The 26,587-nt window shown below is 49.1% G+C and overlaps 1 protein-coding gene and 1 long non-coding RNA gene across 3 annotated transcripts; one reads left to right on the top strand and one right to left on the bottom strand.

Moving 5' to 3' along the window:
* On the bottom strand, nt 1-22,699 carry TADA2A (transcriptional adaptor 2A). Of its 2 annotated transcripts, none has more exons than XR_008440182.1 (16): nt 21,536-21,938; nt 20,756-20,862; nt 19,907-19,966; nt 19,245-19,336; nt 18,458-18,615; nt 17,043-17,131; nt 16,045-16,117; nt 10,009-10,072; nt 8,618-8,661; nt 8,014-8,124; nt 6,631-6,702; nt 5,880-6,012; nt 5,058-5,101; nt 2,779-2,852; nt 301-1,476; nt 1-216 (listed from the first exon to the last, which is right to left on the bottom strand). XR_008440182.1 is itself a non-coding variant. In XM_053995863.1 (16 exons), exons 2-16 carry the CDS (start codon nt 21,558-21,560, stop codon nt 1,291-1,293), a joined length of 1,332 nt encoding a protein of 443 aa, XP_053851838.1. In that variant the 5' UTR covers nt 21,561-21,777; nt 22,640-22,699; the 3' UTR covers nt 1-1,290. The 2 variants fall into 2 exon arrangements, 1 of the variants encoding a protein (XP_053851838.1); XM_053995863.1 differs by adding an exon at nt 22,640-22,699 and having other exon boundaries at nt 1-1,476; nt 21,536-21,777.
* Nucleotides 22,700-22,763: 64 nt separating this feature from the next.
* LOC128817432 (uncharacterized) lies at nt 22,764-25,780 on the top strand. Its single transcript, XR_008440194.1, has 4 exons — nt 22,764-23,048; nt 23,485-23,588; nt 24,548-24,676; nt 24,750-25,780. It is a non-coding gene; the product is annotated as an uncharacterized LOC128817432 (long non-coding RNA).
* The last annotated feature ends 807 nt before the right edge of the window (nt 25,781-26,587 follow it).

The following is a 26,587-nucleotide window of genomic DNA, read 5'->3' as shown; positions in this document are numbered from 1 at the left end:
TAAGATTGTTTCAAGTCATTTTGATTTTATTACAAACCAAAATACTTCACATTCAATGGCGCCTCATGTCCACAGGATAATTACTCTTGGGGAACAAACAACAACGTGAAGCTCAACACCTTAGATAGGTGCTGGTGCAGCTGTGGCTCAGGCTCTTCCATGAGATCCCAAACTTGGGAGCATCCAACACCTCACCTGCTTTGGCTCCCAGCTTTCCTGTGGGACATTATTCCAGCATTACACCTCAGCAGGAAGCTGTCTGACAAACAACTTACTGTTCAATAAACACACAAGCTGCACCTGCAGAGAACCATCTTCATCATCCAACTGACTGCCAAATCCCAACGTTTGGTGCTGAAGCTCCTGGATCAGCTGATGGGATGGGGGCTGTGTTTGAGCAGTGCCTTGTGGCACCTCCTCAGGCGCGTCGCTGGCAACGCTGAGGGAATAAAACCCCACAAACAGGAGCTTCGTGCCCTTCACTCCTTTTTTGTGGGAGAACATCAGGGTCCCGAGAACCTTTTTATCCCTGTTCCCAAAAGCTGCAGTGGCTGTAGCTCCCAGCCTTCCCGACGAGCAGCAGACTGAAATGGAGGGATTATATTTAACCTGACACCCCCAAATCATGGAGGGGGGAGCAGCTGAAGCTCCTTGGTGTGTGCAGAGCCCTCCTGCTGGGATATGTGCTAATACCACATAAAAGTAACAACTGTTGAGGAGCTTCCCTGCCACGTCCTTTCCCATCCTTTATCACAATTAAGTTAAAAAGACTGGACCACTGCAAGCTCTATTTTTACACCCTCGGGCACGTGCTGTCGCCTCTGAAAGCTGCTGCTGATTTAGGAAGGAACACAAGGAGGGAGGGACTGCATTTCTATACCCTGTACTGCAAAAAGTGTGACTGTGTCCTTATTCTTTGTCACCATCAGCACAGAGGTACCGTGATCCTCTCTGCAGCCACGGGAGGTGTGAGGAATGAATGCCCATTCACGTTTAAGATCAGCTTACATGGCACGTGATCCTTCCCAGTGCTGCGAGGCAGAGGAATCCTGACAACAGCAGAGCCAGAAGGAACCCAGACAAATGTCAGCATTCATGCAATTTAACAAAGCTCCCTACTTGTTTTTACAAAAAGAAAAAAAAAAAAAGGAAAAAAAAAAAGAGCCCCGAAAGGTTTTAAACAAAAGGAAATGTCCTTCATTCAACACTGGTGAAATCTTTCAGCGCTGTCAAAGCGACTTCAAAGCTTCTCCACATCTGCCTGCTCCAGCCAAGCACTGCTGCCTGTGCTCAGGCCTTTGTGATGTACCCTTCTCTGATCAGGAAGTCATAGATTTTCCTGGTTTTGTTCACATCAATCTTGATGAGGGCTCGAGCCTGCGCCAGTCTCAGGCCTCCCTGTTTGTTGCACTCGTTCACTAAAGCAGCTTTATATTCCAAATAGGCTCCAGGGACCAGCCTCACCATCTGACAGAGCTGCAAGACAAAAGGTGAAGTTAATAAACACCAACACTTGTCATGTTCTTCCATTCCCAGAGCCCTGCTGGGGGAGGAGCACGGGGAATATTTTCCTGAGAACACTTCCAGCGTTTCTTTGCACAGGGGAGGCACACGGGAATGCCATGAGGAGCTGTTTGGATCCACAGGTAGGGAAGGGAGGAGCCCGCTGGCTGCATTCAGAAACATTCCTGGTGGAAAAATAAAGGAGGAGGATGAAAGCAAGCCCTGGGCTCGCAGGAGCACAGCTCTGAGTGTGTCCAGTGTGGGTGTTGCTCCTTCCCAAGCCCGGGAAGCACACATGCTAGACTTGGAAGCAGCAACTGGGCTGGCTGGGAGCCAGGGAGGGCATCTGGCTGCTAATCCCCTGCAGACTCGGGCTCTAATACCTTCTACAAAAGCAGCTCCTCCTCCACAAGCCTGGCATGGAAGCTGTGCAGGGAAGGCATTCCGTGGCTGGAAGTTTGGTAAGGAATGGCTGTGCACAGCCCCTGAGCTGTTTGGCTGCACAGCTCCTGCTCAGCTCCCAAATTCCAGCTGCCTTCCAGGAGCACGGCGTTGCTCCCGCTGGAGAAACTGTCTGTCTCCTCCCTTTAATAAGGAAATGCTTCATGCTCATTCCTCACGGATAGGAAATTGCAGAATTCCTCAGCCCTCAGACTTTCTGTCTCAGCTGACCAGGAAATCAGATTCCACACACACACACTGATGTCCTGCCACCATCATGGCCGTGCTGAATGGAGCAGAAATGCCAGTTCCACACGGAGCCATGGGCTGATTCCCAGAGCTGCCAGCTCCAGCCAAGGGAACACGCAGCGAGGGGAGGCTGAGGTACAGCTGTGCTTCACGGGCACTGCAACCTGCCCGGGGCAGCCTAAGGACACCTCTATTAAGAAATAATAATCTCTTATTTCAATAGCTGTTCACTGAGTTAGAGGACAGGCCTGCACTGGGCTCAAAGACAACCAGTGCTCATTAGGAAAAATTAACCCCTGTGCTCAGCCCAGCCCCACAGAGCAGGCAGGGAGATGGATGTTGTAACAGCACCAAGTAACATCCTGGTGCTCTGCTCCTTTCTTTGCTAAATGAGCCACTTTGTGCTGTATGTGCAGCACAGGAGATTAAGAAGCCAGCTGGAAAACCTGAATGATTTCTGTGAGGGAGGAAGAGTAGTCAGGGCCTGTAACTGAGGTGACATTCACAGCTCCCCACACGTGGTGTGGGCAGCCCTGTGCTGTGGAGACACAGTTTATAGAGATGATCCTTCCATCCTTTCCTCACCTCCTTCTCCTTCTCGTTGAGCTTCTCTGTGCCTGGCAGGCCGGTGAGGTTCAGTGGTGGGGCACTCCGCCTGCCTGTGGAACGGGAGAGGAAAAGCTGGAGAACGGGAGCACTTTGGAGGTGCCTGCTCTGTTAGGGAGGCAATTCAAGCCAGCTTGAGCCAAGTGTTTACAGACAGGGTTATTTAGGGCTCAGCAGAAAGCTCTGCTGATGAGACACGAGGTCTGGTTTTGCAATTTGAAGCTCTGTGAATGTTGCATGAGACTCGTGAGCTGTTGGTTTTTGGGAGGAACTGCAAGACAAAAGCTTTGTGTCAGACTGGCATCAGGCATGGCTCAGCTGGGCTGAGCCTCCTGCCTATCCCAGCTCCAGGGAGGGTGTGCCAGGTGTGCTGAAAGCAGCACCTTGTAAGGATGATGAGACTTTTTATTGGTGTGATTAAGCAGCCAATTTCTCTCTGGCATTACTGACAACTTTATGAGGCAGAGTTTTCTTCAAATGCCTTTGAATATGATGCAGGTATTGCAAGGCAGGTGCAGTTTGGGGATTGATTTTTTTGTCTGCTACGATGAACAGTTCCAAAGGAATATTTATCACAAGGTCACCTGGTATTTCTCACTTTCACTATTGTTTCTATGTAATTACATAAACAACAGTTATAAGTTATTATTTACTTTACTGGACATTACCTGGCACAGCCTAAACTTTCACAAGGGCTGCCTGCTTGCAGGTTTGCCGTTTTTTTTCTAATAGTTTTTTGGGTGTTTTTTTTTTTTTTTGCAACTTGCAGAGCTCAGGACAAATTGGGTTATTTATTCACATTGGAAAAAGTCTCTCACCCCTGTGGGCTGCATATTTAGCACTGTTAGAGATAGATCTCTATCCTAGGATAACTCCCCAAATTTGGAGAAGTGATGAGACCTTGGGAAATGTGCAAAAATAAAAGGTTTTCCCCAAGCACCCTGCCCTGGCCAGGTCCTGCCCCTGGCACTGGGAAGTCTCTGTGCCTCCTGGGCATCTGCAGGAACAGAAGGGATCTGGCTGGGCGTGAGGAGCCTGAGCAGAGGGAGCTGGGGACTGGGGAGAAGCTGGAGTGTGAGTCTGTGGGAGGTGTAAAGGAAGTGATTTCTCAGCACTGCTCCCTCTTCCCATGGCATGGGGCGACTGTGCTAGGAGGGACACGACAGAACTCACTTTTACTCTTTTATAAACCCAGAAAATACCACGCACACACACAAACTACATTCAGGAAAACATATCAAGGCTGCAAAGTCAAGAGCTTAGAATCTAGAAGTGAAGCATTAATTTGGCCTCTTGCATATTCAGAGTGATGCAGCCTTTAATTAGAGCCACGTGGCAGCTCTTCCTCAGCATCCCTGGGCAGGATGCTTGCTTAATTAGCAACTCTTTGGTATTTTGTTTGGGTTTTGTTCCACATGTGATGCTGCTTGTAAACACTGTGAGCTATCACAGCTCCACAGGCAACAGAATCCCCTTCATGGGACACTGGATCCTTGACAAAAAAAGGAAGTTCATCCCTCATCCCAGACCTTCAGCTGGAAGACAGTGTCCTCCCTTCACAGACTCTGAGATATACAAAGCTGTTTTTTTCTCCAAAATGCCAGATCTTAGCAATCACCAAACAGGTTTAGAACAGTCTGTAGTGTCCTGACTCACTGCTTGGGATCCTGACCCAAATTTAGCAGGAAGAAATGAGGAAGAACGTACAGACCCAGTGTCCACCTCTGAGAGGTTTGATTCAAGTGGTTTAACAGCATCCACATAAAAAACTGGGTGTAGGGACAGAGCCAAAGCCATTTTCCCTGGCCACATTTAACAACCTCGTAGTAAAACTTTATCCCAGTCTCAGTCACCCCATGACCTCAACAAATGGGATGGGAATTTATTCAAGTCTTGCTCATGAGGACCTTGCCTAACCCCTGAATCTGTCCTTACTGGGCACTGAAAGAAGATAGGGTCCTCTTGGTGGAAAAAAATCCTAATTTGTGCTTACAGACTGTGAAAATTCTTTTGTTTCCCATCTTGCTAATGTAGCTTTAGGATGGGTTTTGACCTCTAGTCAGAAAAATCTAGAAATTCAGCAAAAAATCCTGCAGGATATGTGAGTGGAATGACTTGCAGATTGATGTAATGTTGACTTAAGCAGTGCTTAACTGTGAGGCTTGAGGACTGACACTTTTGCACATGAGAAAAAGAGTCAGAAAAAGGCTGTCAGAGAGATATTACTGGGTTTTTGGCAGATATCAGCTAACACTTACCTGTAGTTGAAGGAACTGGTACTGTGGGAGTCAGGCCAGAATCACTGAAAAGAAAGGAAATTTTCAAATTGCCTTCATGTTTTTTTTAAGAATAACTGCATGTATTGACCCTGAAAGTGCTCCTTCCACAACTTGTAATAATTATACAATTCAACTTGCATAACCCAGGCCCTGACTAGGAGTCAACAGGATTTATAAATACTTAGTGTTCCCACACTGAAAAATATGTCTGAAACCTGTTAAAAAGCCCAACAAGGAAGTGTGGAGGGGCACACAATTAAAAATCCAGTGGAGATTGAGTGGGGAAGTTCCAAACCATCTCCTGCACACAGGATGCACTTCCTTTAGGTTTGTTCCTTAAATCCAAGTGCTCATGCGGGCTGATGACACATTAATAATGCTGCTACATCTAAAATCATCTGAAATATTTCAGGCATCAGCTGTGCCCTCATTAATATCCATAAAGAGCTCATTTCCCTCCGTGACTTTATGAACAGCAGTTCAGTTCCTGAAATACAAATCTGAGAAAACTGAGGGGTTTGAGTCCCTCCTTTGCCTGCACTCAACAAGCACTTATTGCTGTCACCCACTCTTCTGCCCCTCTGGATTCTGCAGGCTGCTCCCACTTTGATAAACTGGGAACGGATTTGTTACCAGCAGGCAGGAAAATGTGCTCGATGCAAACTGAACCACAGAATCCCAGGAAGGTTTGGGTTGGAAGGGACCCTCGAAGCTCATCACGTCCTTCCAGGCTGCTCCAAAGCCCATCCCAGCTGGATGGGGCCCTGCCAGGATGGGGCAGGCTCCCGTGGCAGTGCTTACATGTCTGCCTGGCGGCTGAGCCACTGCTGGCAGGCGCTGCTGTCCTGGATGTACTGCAGCACCTCCGAGAGCATCGTGCGCTTCAGCCGCTCCTCGTCCCGGCTCTTCTTCAGGTGCTCGTAGGTCCGGGCACCTGTGGCACACACACAGCCTGCCCTCACCACCTGTCTCACCCAAAAAAGTCCCTTTTTTGGGTGCTTTTTACCTTGTCCCTGCTTCAGGAGATATTGGGAAGTTCTCTGCCTCTGGCCCAACCTCTGCTGTTCTCCCTCGTGGTGACTACTTGGCACCAGGAGGGATTTCATTCCACCCTGCACCCTTCCCCCTGTTAATTTCAGGCCAAAACCAAACAGAAAAGGCTTCCATGATCTAATTCCAGGATCAAACAGGCCATTTTGTTATGTGGAGGTCTTAGGCCTCTCTCCAGATATCACACGTGTCGACAGGCAGTGAAAGCATCCCAAGATAAAGCCCTGAGACCACTGTGCCATGACATAAATATCTTTTAATGAAGCTTTTGCAAAGTGGTGCCCAGAGCAGAGCTGTGTCAGACACTGTGATCTCCACACTGATGGCTCAGATCAGCTCCAAACCAGCCCAGCTGGACTGTGCATCATTGCTGAAGCCTTGCTCAGTTCCACGGCCTCTCTGAACTAAGTGCCTTTTTATTCAACACATCCTGGATGTTGTAAAGTCATCCTTCCCTTCCTTGATGGATGGGAATGGGCTGAATAATGCATCAGGTACTTACTGCAGAAATTGGTGATTCCTGCTGCTCTGTACTCCTGGAGTCTCTTTATTTCCCTGCGCAGCTCAAATTCCACTGTTGGACCCCACGAGGTGGCAGGAGGGAAAACCAAAAAAGCAAAAGTGGGTCAGTGGGGTGGACTGGGAGTGTGGCTCTTTGTCATCTGCCTGCACAGGTCAGCTCTGAACACACAAACCACAGCCAGGGTTAACCTCCCTCCACAAGATCTCCATCTCTCTCTGTCCCCATGCTCCTTGGTCACAGATTTCAGCTGGTTTCTAGAATTTCTGTGCTCTGAAAAGGCATTTTCTCTTCATGCTTTGATAGTCCCTTTGCCGTACCCTAGTCAAGGCAAACAACAATAATGTGGGATTTCCAGAAGGCATTTCAATACCTTTGAGGAACTACTCCAGCCAGGCTCCTTATACATCAAATATTCTCTTGGAACTATGCTTTTCCTAGCTCGACCTTCCAAAATTTTTCCTTGCAGACAATTTTTTTTCCTTCAGTCAGTAAGATGAAATTATGAAATGTTTCCTTTGCTCAGAGATATTTCCTGTCTGTTGCTTTCATCAGCTGCCTTCCAGCACTGCTCAGTTTTACAGGGAGCAAGTTTCCTTGTGAATTTGTTTCCTGCTGCTGCTCAGGAGACCTGTGTAGTCAGGAGACCTGTCCCTGACTGCCAGGTTCACCTGAGGACCTGCAGCCTCTACAACAACAAAACCAGGTTCCAGGAGCAGCACTCCCATGCAGGACTCATGACTTGGCAGGATCATGCCTTTGGTATTTCACACTGGGTGTCCTGAAAACACGGGCACGACTTCGTAAATGCTTTGTTCTTTCTAATGAGCAACAACTGTCCCAGTTTAAGTCACAGAATGAAGCAGGATGTGGTGACTCTGACTGGAATCTGCCTAAATGCAGGCTATGGGATGATTCAGGGATGGAACAATGCCTCTCCCCTAAGGTAAGGACATAATGACCACTGCACTATGTAATTATGTGACATTAAATACTTTAACGTGTGTCTTTCAAAGAATTCACTTTGCTGCCAGCTCCCAATCTCTCCAGACAGTCAAAATATAGGGATTTTATTCCTCCCCTGATACAGAGTCCCAGTAAATAAACAGTGGTGTTTAGATAAAAAAATATTACCTCTAACACGTGACCAGAATGTTCAGTCAGCCACAAACTGAACCAAAGAGCTCGGACACACTTTAGTGGAAAAAACCCACTGGCTGCTCATTCAACGCATCCAACCACAAATGTATTTGTTTTCCTGAGGCAGTCAGAGGGGGGAGGAGGAGGAAAGCCACCTCCAGGCCTCCAGGAGAGGGATGTGTGCAGGAGGCAGGTGGTGCAGCCCGTCCCAGCCCCGGCACTCACGCGCGTGGCTCTCGATGAACTTGTCGTGCTCCACGGGCCCCAGGATCCGGGCAAACCTCCTCATGGTCTCGTAGAGCTCCTGCACCTCCTTGGGGTAGCGCCTTTCCAGAACTACAGGGGGGCAAAGTGCCACATGTCACCACTCCTGCTGCCAGGAGAAAACACCTCTGTGGGGGCTGGTGTGAGCCCCAGCCTCGGGACTGCCTCAAAATCCACGTTTTTGGTGTCACAACTACAAATCGCTGAGTAAAAAGCAACAAAAAGTTACAGCCCTTAAAGTCCTTAAGGCATAAAGGGTGATACTTAAATGTTGTTCAGTTTCTCACAAGTGAGGTGCACTTAAAAGGCCTGGGTTTCACCTTCCCCCTTTTCCCCATCAGCAGAGCCTGAAGTGCTTCTGAAGAGCAAGTTTGAGGCAATCACTGAAACACTGAGCTGGGATTAGTTAGAGACATACAGCTGGAAACAGCTGGGGCAGGAAATCTGCTGGAATTTAGAACATCTGAATGTGTTCCAGTATGAACAAACCACACTGGTGACCTGGAAGTGGTGAATGTGAGAAGTTTTGCCACTTTGAAGTCAAGCAGTTACACCTGATACTCACTCTGAAATTTTCTGAGGTTGATCAGGCCATGATCTCTTATAATTCTGGAAATGAAAGAAAATTCTATTAATGAAGGCCATTACTCCTGCATTGCCTCACAAACACAAAGGCTTCAGAAGGAACTTTGATTTAGACCATCAGAGGAGTCTAAAACTAAGCATGAATGAAATTTCCATAAGCCCTGGGCTGGCTGGAATGGAAACATGATGCAGTGTGTCTTTAATCAGGGTAAATTCTGGACAGTGGTGTGCATAGCACTGAGCACAAAGGGAGCTGCAATCACTTTAAAGGTTGGAAACTGCTTCTTTAGGCACAGATTTGACATCTACAGCATCTTATAACTTGTCCTTCTAAATTCAGAGGTAATGAGTGTCTCATGAACATCATTTCCAGCTTCAGAGAGAGACAAACTTCCCTCTGCTAAAGCAGAGGGTAGAGCTGGACTGTAAATGCCACCACTGGCACAGGAGAAAGGCATTTTTCCATGGCAGCCTGGGACTTAAAGAGGTGGTGGAGGTAACTCTGGGTTTGAACTGCTCCTGCTGGGATCAGGGGGAGGAGCAGAGGAAGAGCAGGTGCCTGATAAATCCCTTTGTCACCAGTGTGACAGTGAGCAGTGCCACGTGCTCATTGCTCTGTGGTGACTCCACTTTGGCTAATAAGATACCACAGAGTTGGGCTGTCAAGGTCAGCTCAGAACTTGCTCTGTAAAATCCTTGACATTTCCTCTGCTGTGCACAAAACCTTCCTGTCCCGTGCAGAGTCACCTTTCTGACAGTGGCATCAGCACTTTTGTGTCATTCTCCAAATTTTTTGTCCCATCCTGTTGTTGAAACTTCACAAAACCTGACACTGGTGTAACCACAAGAGTTATGGAGAGCCCTGCAGCACTTTCCTTTAGTATGACAAGATTGATCATCATGGAAATTACACCACATAAATACTTTTTATTTATGAATTATAAAGAACCAGGTCAGTCCTTCCTGTCACTCAGCAGAACTGTTTTAGTTTTATGAGAAGGACTGGAGCAGCCTCACTTCAAATCACTAATTCTTCCAGCATGGAGTAATCCAGCAAGATATCATTTTAAATATTGAACAAAGTACTTCAAAGTTATAATAAAACTTAATTTAATTAATAGATTGAGTCATTCTAGAACGCTGTCAAATGAGCTGAATAAATTATTCAAGCCCACGTCAGCAATTGAGTTATCTTCAGTGCAGAAAACTAACTTAGGGACCACTAGGATTTAAAAATAACGATGCAAATATTTCTGGGGGAAAAGTGGGGGTCCAGCAATCAGTCAGAGTCTGGCAGGAAATTCATGATGTGTAATCCATCAGCATTGCACAGGGAAAGGGAAAACCACAGTGACTGCTTAGAAAACTCACTTTTTCCGTCTCTGTCTTTCCTTTAACCTGGAATGATAGATATCTACAACTGCAATCTTCAGAGCTGCAAAACACAAAGATTAAAGAATTCATGAGCAATCGCTGCAGGAGGCTGAATTTCAAGCTTTTATGTTCACATTAGGCTGAAATGGTCACTGCTTTGCTGGTTTAAAAACCCTGAGGCAATTTTACAGGGGCATCAACTCAATGCAGTCCTTGCTACCTGGGGAAGGTTTCTTTGGCTTCCTCCTGCCAAATTCATCACTGTAAATACACTCATGTCAGCATGAACCTGGGCAGGGCCTGAGAACTCCTCTCCTCTTCCTTCCTGGACTGTTTTGCTACCAGCAAATATTTGTTCCTTCATACATGCAATAGCCAAGTTCCTTCTCCCGAGAGAAGATTTGAGGACCTGAGGTGCCATCTTTGGGCAAAGGCTTCTTTGCCCAGAACAAAGGGAGCTGCAATCACTTTAAAGGTTGGAAATTGCTTCTTTAGGCACAGATTTGACATCTACAGCATCTTATAACTTGTCTTTCCAAATTCAGAGGTAATGAGTGTCTCATGAACATCATTTCCAGCTTCAGAGAGAGACAGACTTCCCTCTGCTAAAGCACAGGGTAGAGCTGGACTGTAAATGCCACCAGTGGCACAGGAGAAAGGCATTTTTCCATGGCAGCCTGGGATTTAAAGAGGAGACTCCAAAAAGCTCTGACTGTGAGGACTCAAAGTAGCCTTTGCTGCAGTTGTTAAAGACATCTGGAAGATTCCAGCTTGTTAACTTCCAAACTTATCTGTCTGCCAGGAGAACAAAGAGTAGTTCAGGACAATGTGAAGAAGCCCAGGGAAAAGCCATGCTCATTAGAAACCACATCCTTCCCCAAATCAAACCTGTCTGCAGCCTGGCTGAGCCACTCCCACAGCCTGCAGCTCCTTTCTCCTGCAGCCATTAGCTTAATAAACTTTTTCTTGGGGTAAATTCTTGAAAGACAAGATAAAGAGACACCTATCACCTTCCCTTCCCTTGCTCTGTTAGATAACACACAAATTCTAGGTGGTTAAATGAGTGTAGAGGTGGCTGATTTTCAGTGGGTTTTTAAAAAAATTATGTTAATAATTTCCATGTGCTCTCAGAAGGAAGAGGCTCAAGGCTTGGCAGTGGTTTAGAGGCTGTGACACAACAACCAGATTTTGGGAAAAGGGGAACCAGGGTGGCCCAAGGGGGACAGAACCCAGGATCCATTTCACTCTGTAGTTCCACAGCAAGAGCAAAACTGATAGTGGCAGTTTATTGATTGTACTCTCAGATTAATAATTAATAATGCAATTAAGAAGTGTGGTTATGTGTCTATCTTAAATATGTGTGTAGGTGTAAACACCGGGAAGCCCCCAGGGTCTGGGAAATTCATCCCTGCATCCCTCTGGGTAATCAAATTTCATACAAACAGCCCAGAGGCTGTGGGGATTCACTCAGGAGCTTGATCCCAAGGAAAAAACCCTTCAGTTTGTCCCAGATTGCTCTGACATTAATCTAAGAGTAAAGGATTCTGTATGAGACAGAATTCTGAGGGGTGCTGCAATATTCTTACTTGTTTTTCCAAATGCCTTGCATTTTCCAGCATCATCGTGTATTTTCATAGTGAGGGATTTAAGTTTCCTAATTTAAGAACAAGCAGAGACAGCAAATTCTCCTCCGTGCTAAAATGTGGGGACGAGAAATTGGGAATGCAGCAAGTTAAACATGAATGAAATCCATTAGGAAGGGCTGGAATTGGAGCCAATTTAGGGAAAATATTTTTGTAGTTTTCAAACCCTCTGCAAGCTCAGCCAACTTGTTATTTTCTGGGGTTTGTGTGGGCAGAACTTAATAAGTACATGCAGAAACTGCACTGGAGCACCTCTATAAATATCACAAGTAATTATGCACCTCTAACCATGGAGTTTTGATGCTTTCACCTGGGTACACAACATTCTAAAGAAATGATGATCAGCTGGGGAGAGGAAGGAACAAATGAAGGGGGAAAAAAATGGAGCTTCTGCTCCCAGTGAAATTAGTATTTGCTGCCACATGCCCTTCTGGAGTTTTCAGTAGCCAGATTCACCCAGGACAGGCGATTCCCAAATCTGGGATGCATGAACAACTCTGACTACTCCAGGGCCACACACTGCATGGAAATGTGAGAGGAGATGCTGGGGGAATGAGAATGATCAGCCTGGGCTCTTCTCCATGGATTCTGCAGGGAGGCAGCATTCTGTTTGTGCTGGCAGTGGGAGATAATCCAAGCTGGCACCGTGCTCAGTGTCCACCCTGGGCTCTGAAAAGGCTCTTTGCTGTGCTTGCTGCATCTCTGAAGGCCCCACTGATAGGCAGCAATTCAAGGCTCCTTCCTCCATTAAAAAAAAAAACAAAAAAACAATCAAAACAAAAAAAAACAAACCCAAAAAAACCCAAACAAACAAAAAACCAAACCAAACCAAAAAACCCAAAAACCAAAAAAAACCAAAAAACCAAAAAAACAAAAAAAAAACCAAAAAGCAAAAAAAACCAACCAACCAAAACAAAACAAACCCCAAAAAACAAAAACAAAAAAAACCCACAAAAAAACAAAACAAAAAAAACCTAAAAAAAAAAACCCAAATAAAACCAACAACCAACAAACAAACAAACAAAAAACACACAAAAAACCCACACCACAAAAACAAAAACAAAAACAGACAACAAAAAAAAAAAAAACCAACAAAAAAAACCCCAAAGATTTTGGTTTCTCCAGAGTGTGTCCAAAACAGTTTCTTTGCTTTTCACTCCTCTTCAGCCTCTCTTGGTGTGCAGGAAAGTTTGTGGAACACTAATGAGTGAGAGCTTTGTTCCACGGGAGAGAACCTGCCTTGGCAGGAGAGGCCCAGATAATGGGAAGAATGCAAACGAATCCCAGGAAACAGCCAGTGGGAGCAGTGTGTGCTGGGCTGGCCACAAGCTGAAGGGCTGCAGTCCAAATCCAGGCACCCTGGAGCACAGCAGGACCCATGGCAGCAGTTTTCTGCCTTTGGAGCATGGCAGAGCTTCCACAGCAGAGTAAACACCGTGTTCTGTCAGGAAGGACACGGACTGCCATGCAGCTCAAAATCAAATTTCCCTGCCAGTTGCAGCCTATTTCCACTCGCTTCTAAATCTGTGGTTTCAGCAATTACTTTGCAGTGTTAGAAGTGAAAAATCATTTACATGAGAAGGGGGTGGGGGGGGAAGCTGGGAAAAAGATAAATTACAAATGTTCTAATTCAGCCTGATGAAAACTTGTAGTTCATGAAATATTCAAGCACTGTGGGTTGAATTAGGCTTGTAACTGGTTGGTGCTTTTGATCTGTCCATTATGTTTTTGTGTAACTGCAATATATATTTGCATGCCCTTACTGTACTGCCAGCACTGAACAAAAGAGAACAATTCCAGAATTTAACTGAAATATGAGAGATTTCATACAATTTTTTGCCATCTCACTAATACCAAGAAGAGACTGAATGATGTCTGTGACCTCCTGTGAGGTGGGGAGAGCTGGGGAGGCAGCAGGTACAGGTTCTGTGCTCCCCAAAAAAGCTGCCTGGGAGCCTTCCCACCTTGTAATAAATAGGATTTTCTTGTGGGAATACCAAGAACTTGTTTAGAGTGACACAGTGAAATGTGACAGGTAAAATACACGAGATAAAGCTTTAAATATAAATATCATATAAAAGATACACATCAGAAAACAGAGGTGAAGCAGCTCAGATCTAGAATTTCTTAAAAATAATTTTTACAAAATATTACGAAAAGAAATGTGGGAGAAAGGGAAGAAGGGGCAATTCCACTCCAGTGGAAGCACAAATATTCCTGTGGGATGTGCAGCACTGAGCAGTGACTGGTGCACCAGGAGAAGGAAGGAGAGACCACAGAAATTGTACTGGGCTGTTCCAGGGCCCAGCCTGAGTGACTTGCAGAAGATGCAAGATGAAAGTCGCTCTCAAAAAATTAATCTTGAGCCCAGTGAGGTTTTAACGCGTGGCAGGAAAACAAACAGAGGATTTTCTTCCCCACCTGAGCCTTAGTCTTGGCTGTGAGGCCCCGTTTGGGTTTCTCTGGGCTATGAAATGTGTTCAGCCCCTGTGTCACAATTCCACCTTCACACCCAGGCTGCCTCAGAGCCCCCCCTGCCCACCCCCAAAGCTCCTCAGACCACCCCAGCTCTCAGGAGCCCCTGTTGAGCCATTTCCTGCCCCGTGGGCTCCGACACTTGGGTTGCAAAATTCTCCCAAGCAAAGAGGGCAGCTGAGCCCTTCAAAACTGCAGCACAGGGAGGATGTGGCTCCTTCCCTTTTTCGCATTAAATCACACAAGTGAAAGATCTCACTCCAAATTCTTTAGGAAAGAATTCCTGCTCTCCCCAAGATGCCTCATGTGAAAGGGAAAAAGCTGGCTGGACCCTGGGATTCATTTGTGCCAGGCTTTCACTCTCACGTGGGCAGATCTGGGACAGCTGTGGCAAGGCAGATGCCAGAGTTCCTGGGCTAAGAGATCCAAAATGCAGCTGGTCACGCTCCACAACCTCTGGCAGGCAGTCTGCACACAGCAAATGCCTGACATCTCTTCCCAAACACTGGAGACAGCTGAAGGATGGAGCAGAGAACACCCAATGAAATTATCGGGCAAAAATATCGGACGGACTGGGGGGAAGTATTTTTTCACACAAGACACAATTAAATTGTGAACTCCTATAAGTGGATTGTGGCAGTCCCTGTTGCAGGACGTGCAGGAGCACAGGCAGACCCAGCTGCAGCAGGAGTTAGCAGAGCTCCTGGAGGATGGGACCTGGCAGGAGAGGGGCTGAAGTGTGCCTGGGAGGAGGGCAGGTGTAAGGGGAGTGCTGCAAAGCCCCTTGGCTGAACGTGGGTCTATCATTAATGTGCAGAAGTAGGAGATTATTTTGCTTTTTCAGTTCAGCAGCACCCAGAATAGGATGAAACAGCAGAGAGCTGGTGTGGATATTCTCAGTTCAGTCAGAGAGAAAAGAGAAAGTTTTCTGCCAGGCTAAGCCTGGGAAAAAGTCCAGGAAGAATATAAACAATCTGTTATCTTGTTTTCCATTCATATTGTTCATAGATCTGTTCTGCCACACTGACCTAAGTCCAGTGTACCAATCAGGTGAAATGTTTTTACTGTAAGACCAATGGAATTAATGTTCAGGATGTTCTCTATAAAAGAGAGAGGTGCTTTTGAATAAAGATCATTCTTTACCTTCTGAAGATGGAGTCTCTTCATTCCTGTCCCTGCCTCAACAGCGACAAGCAGGCAGGAGGAATCCCTGCCATGGCCTCAAGCCAGTCCCCCCTCAATAAAAGCTGCAAGGGGAGAGGCTGACACAGGACTCTCAGAACCTGCCCTGAGCCAGGGGAGTTTGCATTCCTAAAGCTCCTGTGTGCCCTGCTCAACTTCAAACTGGCTTTTTTAACTTTGCCAAGACTGTCTGTACGTAACAAGGATTTGTCTGTCTCCAAGGGATGCAAAGGCTTTAGCTCAGAACTGCCTGACACAGATGGCAGAATTCTGAGGCACAAACACAACACTTTTAAACCCTGTGTGTACTTACAAACGGGGGGAAAAGCAGGATCTTTTCCTCTCTGTGGATTAAAATGTCACTTTAGTAATTCCTGTTATTTCATGTGATTAAGGCAGCATGTTCACAGAGACTCAGAGCAGGCACTGGGCTCATAAAGTCATCTTCACAATAAAAAGGAAGTTGTCACACACAGCTGATGCTACTCTAACTCAGGGCATGCTGAATGTATGAGAAATCACAGAGCTTCGAGTCCAGCACTTTTAATGTGTTTCACACAAGCTACACACCTCCTTGCTGCCTGCTTTAACACCTACCCTGATAGATTTAATGCATTAAAAACCCAAACATGAAACCCCATACATTGAAAGTGTGTGGAGAAAGACACCCAACGAAAAGCTGCACAGGCATCTGAAAGAGTTTTCAGGCTGGGTACAGAAATATGGCACTTACCATGCAAAATGTCTGAATCATCTTCTACAAAATCAATATCTCTCAAATCCCACTCAGCATAGTTGTCAAACTCCTGTTCAGAGGTGATTAACACATTGTCACTAACGAGCACTAAAATATTGGCCTCAGGTTTCAGAAGGTGCAGAAGGACTGGGGACAGAGATGTTTACTCAGACACAGGGCATGAGGTCCCATCCCTGAGCAACAAACAGCCCAGGGCAGCTTCACCTGGGGGAAATGTGTGTGAAGGCACCCCCGTGGCTGCAGCAGGAGCAGGATGCTGGGAATTAACCAGGTCATCACCCCCTGGCTGGGGTGGAAATCACAACGCCCTGAGCTGGAAGGGACTCACAAACACCACCAAGTCCAACTCCTGGCCTGGCTCAGGAGTCCCCTCCACGTGCCTGAGAGCCTTGGGTGGGATTTTTGGGTGCTGATTGTGCTCAGAGGGACAACCCTGTATGGCTGAACTCGTTCCTCCATGGACAGGAGCAGGAACTGGGGCCTTTTCCATGGCCAAAGCATGGAGAGCGACGCAGATCTCCCAGGTGATGTCTGGAGCAGTGTGTGTGCTCCCCTCAGGCAGCTGACAGTGCTGGAGCTGATCCTTTGGCCCAGCAGCCAGTTCCCAGTGCCCAGCAGGGCCGGACAGCTGGACAGCTGGACAGCTGGACATCTGGTGGCAGCAGCACGTCGTGCAGCCTCTGCTGCCCGGCCTGGCTCTGCAGGCCACCAGCGCCACCTCTGGCACCAAACCCTTCATTAACAGAGAGCTTTAATCACGAGTATCTCTTGGAAGGGAGGATCAGAGCCCAGCTCCCTGCTCCTCGCGGGATAAACTCAAACTTAACCGCAGGACTAAGAGCATCCCTCAGCCCTGCGCCCTCCTCTGATGCTTTTGCATGAAGAGCAAGGGCAGGCAGGGGCCAACAGGGGTGTGTGAGCTGGGTTTGCACCCAGCAGCAAATTTAAAATAACAGGAGGAGAGTCTTTCTTACCTCAACAAAGTCAGCTCTGGCTGGCATGTACCCAGCCATGTCCCTGGAGAGCAAGGAGTCAAAGGTGGGCCGTGGGGGATCATCAGCAGCTGCAAAAAACAAAGCTTTTCAGTTGTTGAAAATCTTCTTTTAAGGATCTGTAAATAAACGTTTATTTTGCAGGAAAAGTGGGAATAATTAGTTGAAGAAAAATACCCTGATTGGGCTTTTATTCAGTGTTATAGTCAGAAAAGACAGAGATCATTCAGAGAAAAATGCAGCAGTCTGAGATCTTCGTAGTATTCTCAAGAGTCAAACACAAATTCAAGGCAATAAACAGGTAATAAAACGTAAACTTTACATTTTGGAGCTCAGCATCCCCCTCTAAACCTCTGCAGATCCCCGGGGCTCAGCGTGCAGGTTCTTTTAGTTAATAGCAACAGGAGTGTTAAATCTGCCTTCTTCTGGGGGCCATTGACAGGGCTGCAATTAAAGGCAGAGAACTCCCAGTTTTTACAGCCCTTCCCAGCTGAGGAGCTCGGTGTTTTACAGACAATAATAGTCTGAGGCTCACAATGCACTCGTGCAGGAGCTGAGCTTTGTGTGTCCCACGGCACAGATAAAGCAGGCTGAGGCACACAAGAGTTTGTCTTGGCCCAGGGCACATAAAAATATCACTAACAGCCAGGGACAGAACCAAAATTGCCCAGTTCCTCCTGTTTAGCTCTAAGCACTTCAGTGGGAAATGTAAAGCCCCAGACAGGCAGCAACTGCCTCGCCCAGGGAGGCTGAGGAGCTCTGCAATGAGCAGCTGCCAGACTGGGGGAATGCTAAAGATGGGAAATGCAAGGAAAACTGAGAATCTGTGAACTTGCTGCAGACTTTTTTAACAGGCAGCTTTCAAGAGAGAGGTGTGAAATCAGCATAGCTGAAAGGGGTGATTTTATGACAAATTAAATCAGCAGTCAGGCCTGGGACAGAGTGTGTACACAGCAATGTGCACAGGAGCAGAGGGAATGCTTGAAGGCAGAAATCCCTGCTCAGCTCCCTTTGCTGTGCAGGGTGAGAGCCACACTGGCACTTTTCCTGAGGGACACACCTGAAGGAGCTTTGGGGTGGGTTGTAATCCAATGGATAAAACATCCAGAACTTCTGCTGGGGTGATTTCTGTGTGCTCTGGCTGTGCAGGAACTTCTGCTTTTGAGGCCCTGATGTTTTTGTCAGCCCCTGTTTCCTGCCTTCCCCATGGAACTGGCAGCCTTGTCTGTCTGATACACCCAGGAATGAATCCAGTGTGAAGAGAACCCTGCTCCTGACATTCCCCAGGCCAGTTACCAGAACAGGTTATCCCTCTGGGAATGAAAGCAGACAGGATCTGTGGGGCCTGTCCTCCCCAGAGCTGCTGATTCCAGCCTTGGCAGGGCAGGGATACTCACAGTGGAAGGGAATGGCTGTCTCATGGTGCTGAGCCTCCTCTGCCTGCTTCAGGTTCAGCAGGGTGGAGGCAAACAGGGGGTTGTTGATGAAGTGTTTCATGTAGTGCTTCTCACACTCCTCCTTGGATTTGGTGCACATCTGGTTGGCCACGTCCTGCCTGGAGCGGGGAGAGGGGGAGGCTTCGTGTGAAAACCACAGAAATGTTGTTTTTTTTTTAAATTTCTCTGGTGGGAAAAGATAATTTTGGATGAGAGATTGGTTGTGTGCAGAGGACTGGCCTGTGATGGTGCCTGAACTCACATTCTCAGCACCAACACTCACATGTTTGTGCCAGGGAACATTTCTGGATGCTCATGAACAATGAAATTCACTGTTTTCATATGGGAAACCCTCTGGCTGATGGACTGTACCACATATTTAACAGGCTTGAAGTTTACTGATGCTATTTGAGAGCTTTTAACACACTTTACTGACTCCAGGTAATGGCAAACTCTGTAACCAGTTATCAACCCTACTTCTGACAGCAACGTGCACCTAGGAACTCTCAGTTCTGCTTCTGTGAATTCTGGGGTTCTGTACTTTTAACACAACTGTCTTTAATTAAGGAGAAGACCAGGAAAACAGGAGCTGATGCTCCAGCCTTGCACTTTGCTGAATTAGTGTCTCACCCACAATAAGTCATTGAACAGTCAATGTGCACTGGTGAATTCAACAGTGAGATCCAGGGAAAGGAAAGGAAAAACTGCCCATCATTGAGTGAAATTGGCTGAACCACAGAATTCTCACCAGTTCCCAAATCCACAGTCCATCACAGCTTCCAGGAGAGACATCTCCTCCTGAGCTGTCCAGTTGGGATCCAGGACAGGGAAGTCAGATGTCTGGAGAAGAAAGAAGCAGAACAAACTGTGAGCCTGTGTTCCAACCCACCTCAGAAAGGGCAAGGAAGTTCTGAACCACGGGGTGACACAGCAGATAATTCTGGTAGTTTTAAACTTTCACAAAACCTGATTGAATAATTATTGGATTGCTTAGGGCACTGGATCATCAACCACAGCAAATACTGGTACAAGTTGTGTCTCCCAGCTGTAATTGCACAATGTTGTACCCTGAAACACAGTAAAATTACTGGAGACTTTAAGAATTATTAATTTGGAGGAAGAAGAAACAGCCTAGAGGAACAGAAGCCAATGTAGCTGGCTGAAGGACTGCAAGCCTAGTGAGGGGCATTGTGCTATCCAGGCACAACAAAAAGATGCAGCTGTAAATGACTCCACTACTCCATTCTGTTCCAGGTGGATGTTTTTCTTTTTTTAATAGCTTAAAACCTCTGAATCAAAGAATTGCATCACTTAACCTTTCAGTGTAGTATGAGTAAGCAAGGGTCCCTCACTCCTGGGAAGCAGTGAGAGCCCAGGATTGAGTAGGAGTTATCCAAAAGGAATATTTACCATTATCTCATAAGTGTGATCACTTTGATGCTTCTTGTACTCAAATCCTCGGGTGAAACACTGCAGAACAAAAGATCAGAACTGTGTTACCTCTGCCCTGAAAAGCTTTTCACTGGTCCCTTTCTTCACTTTCATTCTCTGACCACCTGCTGTCTCAATCCTCTACCTCCCAACCCCCTCTGTCATCTCCCTGTGCCGGGTGTGCTGGTCCCTGCTGGAGGGAGCAGAGATGACTGGGACAGCCCTGGCTGGCCCCCTCAGAGCAATGAGAGCTGTGCCCTGCTGCTGGCACTCTGTCCCAGCTTGAGAAGCAAGATGTTTTCTATTGCCATCTGTGCAGCAGCTGTCTTCTGTTCAGTGGGCAGTTTTTCCTTATCTCTTCCACGACCAATCCTCTCTCAGGGGAGACATTTGCTGATAATGGGCTATTGAATGTCACTGGTGACTGATAAGAGCTGTAACATCCCACTGTGGGACGCTCTGCCCAGAGGGAGGAGCCAAGCATTCCTACCAGGATATAACCTGGGTTTTGGGGACATCAGACTCAGCCTTCCCACAGGTTTCCAAGAGGAACAGCTGGGTTTTCAGAGGAACACTACAGAGGAACACTACACCCTTCTACAGGATCACTGCTCCAACAGAACCACATCTGCCACTGCAGCCACTCCAATTTGGACTGCTACCAGCACGCTGGCCAGAGGGGTGTCAGGCTGTATTCTGACTCTGTCAGTGGCTTTTTTCTTTTGTATTGTTGCATGGATTTTGCTTTATTTTTCCCTCTTCCTAAAAAATTGTATTTCTGACTTGGACTCTCTGACTGGTTTTGCTTTCAAGCCAGAACACACTCACCTGCAGGCACAGCAGGAAGGGAGGGGGCCCACACTCAGCACACTTCACGTAGGGCTCCGTCAGGTACGAGGAGCAGCCACGGCACGGGGGCTTATCAAAAGGGTCACCTGGGAAAACCAGAGGAAATCTCCTGTCACACAAGCACAGCACTGCTTTGGCAGCCCCCAAACCCACCTGTGCCCGGCCCCAGCAGCTGATGGCTCTTGTGGGCCCAGCTCAGGATGCTCTGTGATTCTATGGATTTTGAATGAACTCAATTGTGCAACGAAATTAATACGACTGTCAGGTTATAACGGCTTCAAACTCAAAGAGAGCAGGGTTAGATTGGAGAATTGGGAAGAAATCCTTCCCTGGGAGGGTGGGAAGGCCCTGGCACAGGGTGCCCAGAGGAGCTGTGGCTGTCCCTGGATCCCTGAAGTTTCCAAGCCCAGGTTGGACAGGGCTTGGAGCACCTGGGACAGGTGTCCCTGCCATGGCAGGGGGTGTAATTGGATGGGCTTTAAGGTTTCTTCCAACTCAAACCAGTCTGGGATTCCATGATCCTGACTTTTTCCAAGAAAATGGGTTTGAACCAGCTCAATTATAAGAGAAAAATAAGGCAAAACTCACACCGAATCACTTGTGTGAGCACTACACCACGCCCCCAAAGTGCCACATTCACTCATTTTTTGGTCCCTTTCAGGGATGGTGACTCCAAAATCCCACTGCTCCAAGAAATCCGTGTGCCACGCAGGTTTTCCAGGAGCAGGTGTGGGAGCTGGATTCTCTGCTGGCACTTACTGCTGAAGGAGGCCAGGCGCTCCATCCTCCCCCGGTGCTGGCCGTGCTCCCTGGGGCAAAACCCGGCTGGCCTCGAGCACCAGGAGCGTGAGCCTCGTCCCAGACCGGGTATCCCGAAGGGAATTCTGCCTCTCCCACAGCCCTCGCGGGTCTGATCCTCCCAGGGTGTCCCTGAGCAGCAAGCAGAAGGGCTTCAGCAGCCTCCAGAGCCCATTCCACACGGGACAGAGTCCCTCCTCTGGCTGTGGGGAGAAGTCCGACACGGAGCTGTGGGGTGGTGGGGATGCAGCCCCAAAGGGAGGGTTCCAGTGGGAACGGACGTGTGAGCAGGGCTGTGAGCAGCTGCTGGGCAAGGAACTGCTCTGCACCTCCCAGAAGCACTTCCCGTATCCCACTCCCCCTATCCCAATTCTCAAATCCCTCACATCCCAATCCCCACTCTCCCATATCCCAATCCCCACATCCCATTTCCCATTCCCCGCATCCCAGTCCCTGCTCCCCATATCCCAATTCCCACTTCCCCATCCCACTCCTCACTTCCCAATTCCTATTCCCATTCCCAGTCCTCACTCCCCCATATCCCAATTCCCACTCCCCCATATCCCCATTCCCATCCCCATATCCCCATTCCCATCCCCATATCCCCGTATCCCCATTCCCATCCGCACATCCCCATATCCCCATCCCCATATCCCCATCTCCCCATCCCCATCCCCATATCCCCATTCCCATATCCCCATGTTCCCATTCCCGTTCCCATCCCCAATTCCCCATCCCTATCCCCATCCCCATATCCCCATATCCCCATGCTCCCATTCCCCTTCCCATCCCCAATTCCCCTCTCCCGCCCCGCCTGCCCCTCTCCCCATCGCCGCCAGGCGGCGCCCCCGCGCGGCCCCGCCCCCTCCGGCCCCGCCGCGGCCCGCGAGGCTCCGTGAGAAGCGCGCGCGCGCTCCCGCCGCCGCGCTCCCCGCGCCCCCCCCACCCCCGGCTACCCCCGAGCCCCCGTTCTCCGCGCTCCCCCCCCCGCCGCGGCCCGGCCCCGGTGCGGCCCGCTGGGGGCGGCGCGGGGAAGCCGTGAGGGAGCCGGGGCCCGCCTCTCACCTCGCTCGGGGCGGCGGGGGTCGGGCTCGGGCCCGCGCGCGCGCGCGCCGGGGCCCGCCGTGCGCACGCGCCGGGGCGGGGCGCGCGCCGCCGCAGGGCCCGCCCCTTGCCCCGCCCTCCCCCCCCCCCCCCCCCTCACAGCGGGGTCTGAGGGCACCGGGCCCGGGGCTGGGCGGGGAGCGGGGATCGCACGGCGGCACCGGCACCGGGGGCCCGCGGGGAACGGCCCTGGGCCCCTCTGAGCGCCCGAGAGAGCCCCGCGCTCCTTCCCGCCGTCACCGGAGCGGCTCCCCCCGGCTCCCGACGGCGGCCGGCCTTCGGGGGCATCCCGCCAGCTCTTGAGGTGGCGAAGGGCGGATTTTCATGGGGAAAGGGCTGCCGTGGCACTGTGGATGGCCTCGTGAAGCAGGTACGGGAGGAGCTGGTCCTGCCTGGGATTGGAACAGGATATAACAGAGAGAATCCCCGAGCGGTTTGGGTGGGCAGGAACCTTCAGGATCATCCAGTGCCGCCCCTGCCATGGCAGGGACAGCTTCCACTGGCCTTGGACACGGCCAGGGATGTGCATCCTGTGCCAGGGCCTCCCCACCCTCACAGGGCAGAGTTCCTTCCCGAGATTCCATCTAACCCTGTCCTCTGGCAGTCTGAAGCCATTCCTCCCTGTCCATCCCTCCTGCTCCTTCTCTGAACTATTTACCGACAAAATTAAAAATGCTGGCGGTTATTTCCTTTTCCTTTTGCCCAGGCTGCAAGCGCACGTGCAAAGATACGGGGAAAAAAAAATCAGAATTTGGGAGAGGCGAAGTGCGGAATGTCAATGAAATATTTATTGCTTCTGCTAACAGGTTTTTCCTGCATCTGGGAATTGGGACTCTGGGTGGTTAATGGAAGGAATCAGCATGTGGGATCTGGTTCCTGCTGTTCCCAGGAAAGGTGGTGCCTCTGCAGGGTAAGAATGCTGTCCTGAAGGCTGCAGCTTGCCGTGGACTTCAGATATTTCAGTGCTCAGGGTCTTCCTGTTACGCCTCTGGCATGGGAGTGAAAAAATACTCATGAGGAACATGAAAAATCCGTGGGGTCTTGCACGATTTTCAGACCACGGCTTTAGTGACACAACATCTCCTGGCTGAGCTGAGCTGAAGCCACAGCCCCCTGATGGCTGCTGGAGGGAGCAGTGACGGGAAAAGTCTTTTTTTTCTGAAGTCTGCTCCAGTGGTTTCCAGCTCAGCAGAGCCCTGAAGGTGCCACCAGCCCGTGGCTGCTCCGTGGCACCTGTGAAACGGCTCCAAAGGCTCTCAGCTCAGCTCCCAACCTCCTTGTCACTCCAGGTGGATACTCTGGAATGAACTAAGTGCTCACACGCTGCTCCTCGGAGGTTTCAGCGAATGAGGCAATTTTCATTTGCTGTTTGAAGTTATTCGCTGATAATTTCTGCTCTAACTTCAGCCCAGTGCAGGAGTGCGGGCTGAGCCCCAGGTGAAACAAGAGTTCTGGGGCAGCTGTGCCCAGCAAACCCAGAGGCCACACGCAGAGAAATCAGCGGGAGCACTATCAGGCCTCTCTCCCTGCGCCTGGTGGGATTTCTCGGCGCCGTTGGGTGGAGTTTTTTGTGGCATCGGCGTTTTCTGCCTCGGACACACGGTGGCGGTGGAAATCACCTTTTCCTCCGTGCTCGGTAAGCACACGTGGTGTGTGCCCCCGAGAATGGAAGGATGAAACGTTTCTGTTCAGCCCCAAATAACCGCTGACGTTTCCCAGGCTCCAGAGAATCCAGGACGCTTTCTCATAAGCACTGATAGTATTTAAATGAAGATGTTTATGTTTAAAACAGGAGCCAGTGGAGCCTCGAGGGCCGGTGTTTTGCTTTAAAAAGCGATCTGACCTTTCTCTCTGTTCCTTGGCTGCCAGGACACGAGTGGTGCCAGGCTGGCAGTGTCACCGACCCCCTCACCCGGGATGATCTGTCCTGTGTTTGCACTGGGGGTGTCATCAGAGCCTGGTCAGGAGAGGTGGAACCAGCACTTGGCATCACGAGAGGTAAAAACATTCCCCCTGTGTGTTTTGGAGTTTATTAACTAAGGCTAAACTTCCTTTTTTTTTTTTTTTTGAGAGAACGCAGTGGCACGAGTTCACAGTGCACATGCTTGGAAGTCATGGAATGAGAGTAAATAACCGTGTCCAGTTTTGGAGCAGGACAAGGAAATGTCAGGTGCATTTACCACCCCTCCTCCAAAGCAGAACGTGGTTATGATTCAAACATTTAAAAGAAAACCGTTGGGAAGTGTGTCTGAACCCTGTGAGACAATTAAAACGCAGATTATTCCTGCCCAGACTTGAATCCCGGGATCATTATGTTGGAAAAGAGCTCCCAGATCATCGAGTCCAACCTGGCTTGTCACCCGGCCCAGAGCACTGCGTGCCACATCCAGGCATTCCTTGGACAGCTCCAGGGGTGGGCACTCCACCACTGTCAGTAGTTTAACTTCATGGAATCTCCTCTCTTGGAAGGGACCCACGAGGATCAGCCTCACTTTCCTCCAGCTGATCATTCCACGTGCCCTCAGCCTCTCCTCACAGCCTTCCCCTCCAGCCCCTTCGCCATCTTCATAGCCAAAAAAAAGCTCCTTCCAAATCCGTGCTGGGTTTTTGAGGTTAATGTCTTTAACTCGCTCTTTTCCACGTGTCCATGCCTCTGTTTGCCCTTGAATGGAGGAGTTGCTGCAGGATTTCAGTGTGTGAAGCAATCCCTCCCCCAGCAGTGTTTGGACAGTGTTCGTACCTGGATGGATGCGCTGGGCTGGGCGGACAGGCAGGGTGCAGGTGCAGGTTTTAGCAGGCCTGGAGCTCTGGGAGCAGCAGCCAGGATGAACTCAGCAGCTGTTGTAACCTCCTGGTTTGGTAACTTCTGCATGTAGTTATTATCAGTGATTTGGGACCGGCCCCTCAGCAAGCCAAGCACTCCCCCTCACTTCTGCAGCAGCTGGGATTTAGCACTGGAGACCATTAACTAACACCAAAAACATTCTCTTCAGCTCCTTCATGAATCCTCAGAGGAGGATTCTTTATGTGAAAGACATATCTATATCTATGTATTAATGTCTACAGAGATATAAATACAAGTGTCCATGCCCAGATTTTCCAGATTTGATCCAAGTGGATGTGAGGATATGGTCTGTTCCCCCAATAATTTTATTAACTACGAACCCCCAAATTGGATTTTCTGGGTATTTCTTGCCTGCAGTGGGCACCCATCCTACCACTTGCAGTTTCCTGCAGTCTCACACCTTCTAAGCACTGCCTTGGTGGAAATAATCTGTATTTGGGAACAGTGGATCCCACTTGTGTGCAGATCCTTGGGGTCCCTGGCACCTCCAGCAGGATCAGCCTGCGCAGGTCACCAGATCCAGCAGCATTAGCGTTTAAACTTGTGCTACTCGTTCCATTTGAATTTCAGCAACCCTGTAACGGCGCAGAGTTCAAATAAAACGCAAAAACGTGAAAAAAAGCTAGAGGGGTAGTTCTTTAAACCATTGTCCGTCGGCTGAACAAGCAGCTGAAGGTCAAAGACAAGCAGGAGGGGCAGTGGCAGTGCCCTGCTTTGCTGTGCCCTCACCACCTGTTATCAGCTCTGTCCTCCCTGCCTGTGCCAAGGCGGGGACAGGCCGGCGGGGACAGGCCGGTGGGGACAGGCCGGTGGGGACAGGCCGGTGTCCCCGAGCCACGCGGCACGGGGCAGCGTCCAGACCCTGCTGCCGTGTCTGCAGTGCCACCTGCACAGCAAAGTTCTTCCTCGTGTTCAGGTGGAACTTTCTGTGCATCGCTTCCCGCCCGTTTTCTCTTGTGCTGTTGCTGGGCGCCACCGAGAAGAACCTGGTCCAGCTCGGCCCCCCAGCCACAGATACCGATGGGCATTGGCGAGGTCCCTTCGGTCACCTCGTGTCCAGGCTG

This window comes from Vidua macroura, chromosome 20 (genome assembly GCF_024509145.1).
Source record: "Vidua macroura isolate BioBank_ID:100142 chromosome 20, ASM2450914v1, whole genome shotgun sequence".
NCBI classification, from domain to species: Eukaryota; Metazoa; Chordata; class Aves; order Passeriformes; family Viduidae; genus Vidua; species Vidua macroura.
The sequence above is the reverse complement of the archived record's forward strand: the minus strand, read 5'-3'. Positions and strand labels throughout refer to the sequence as shown.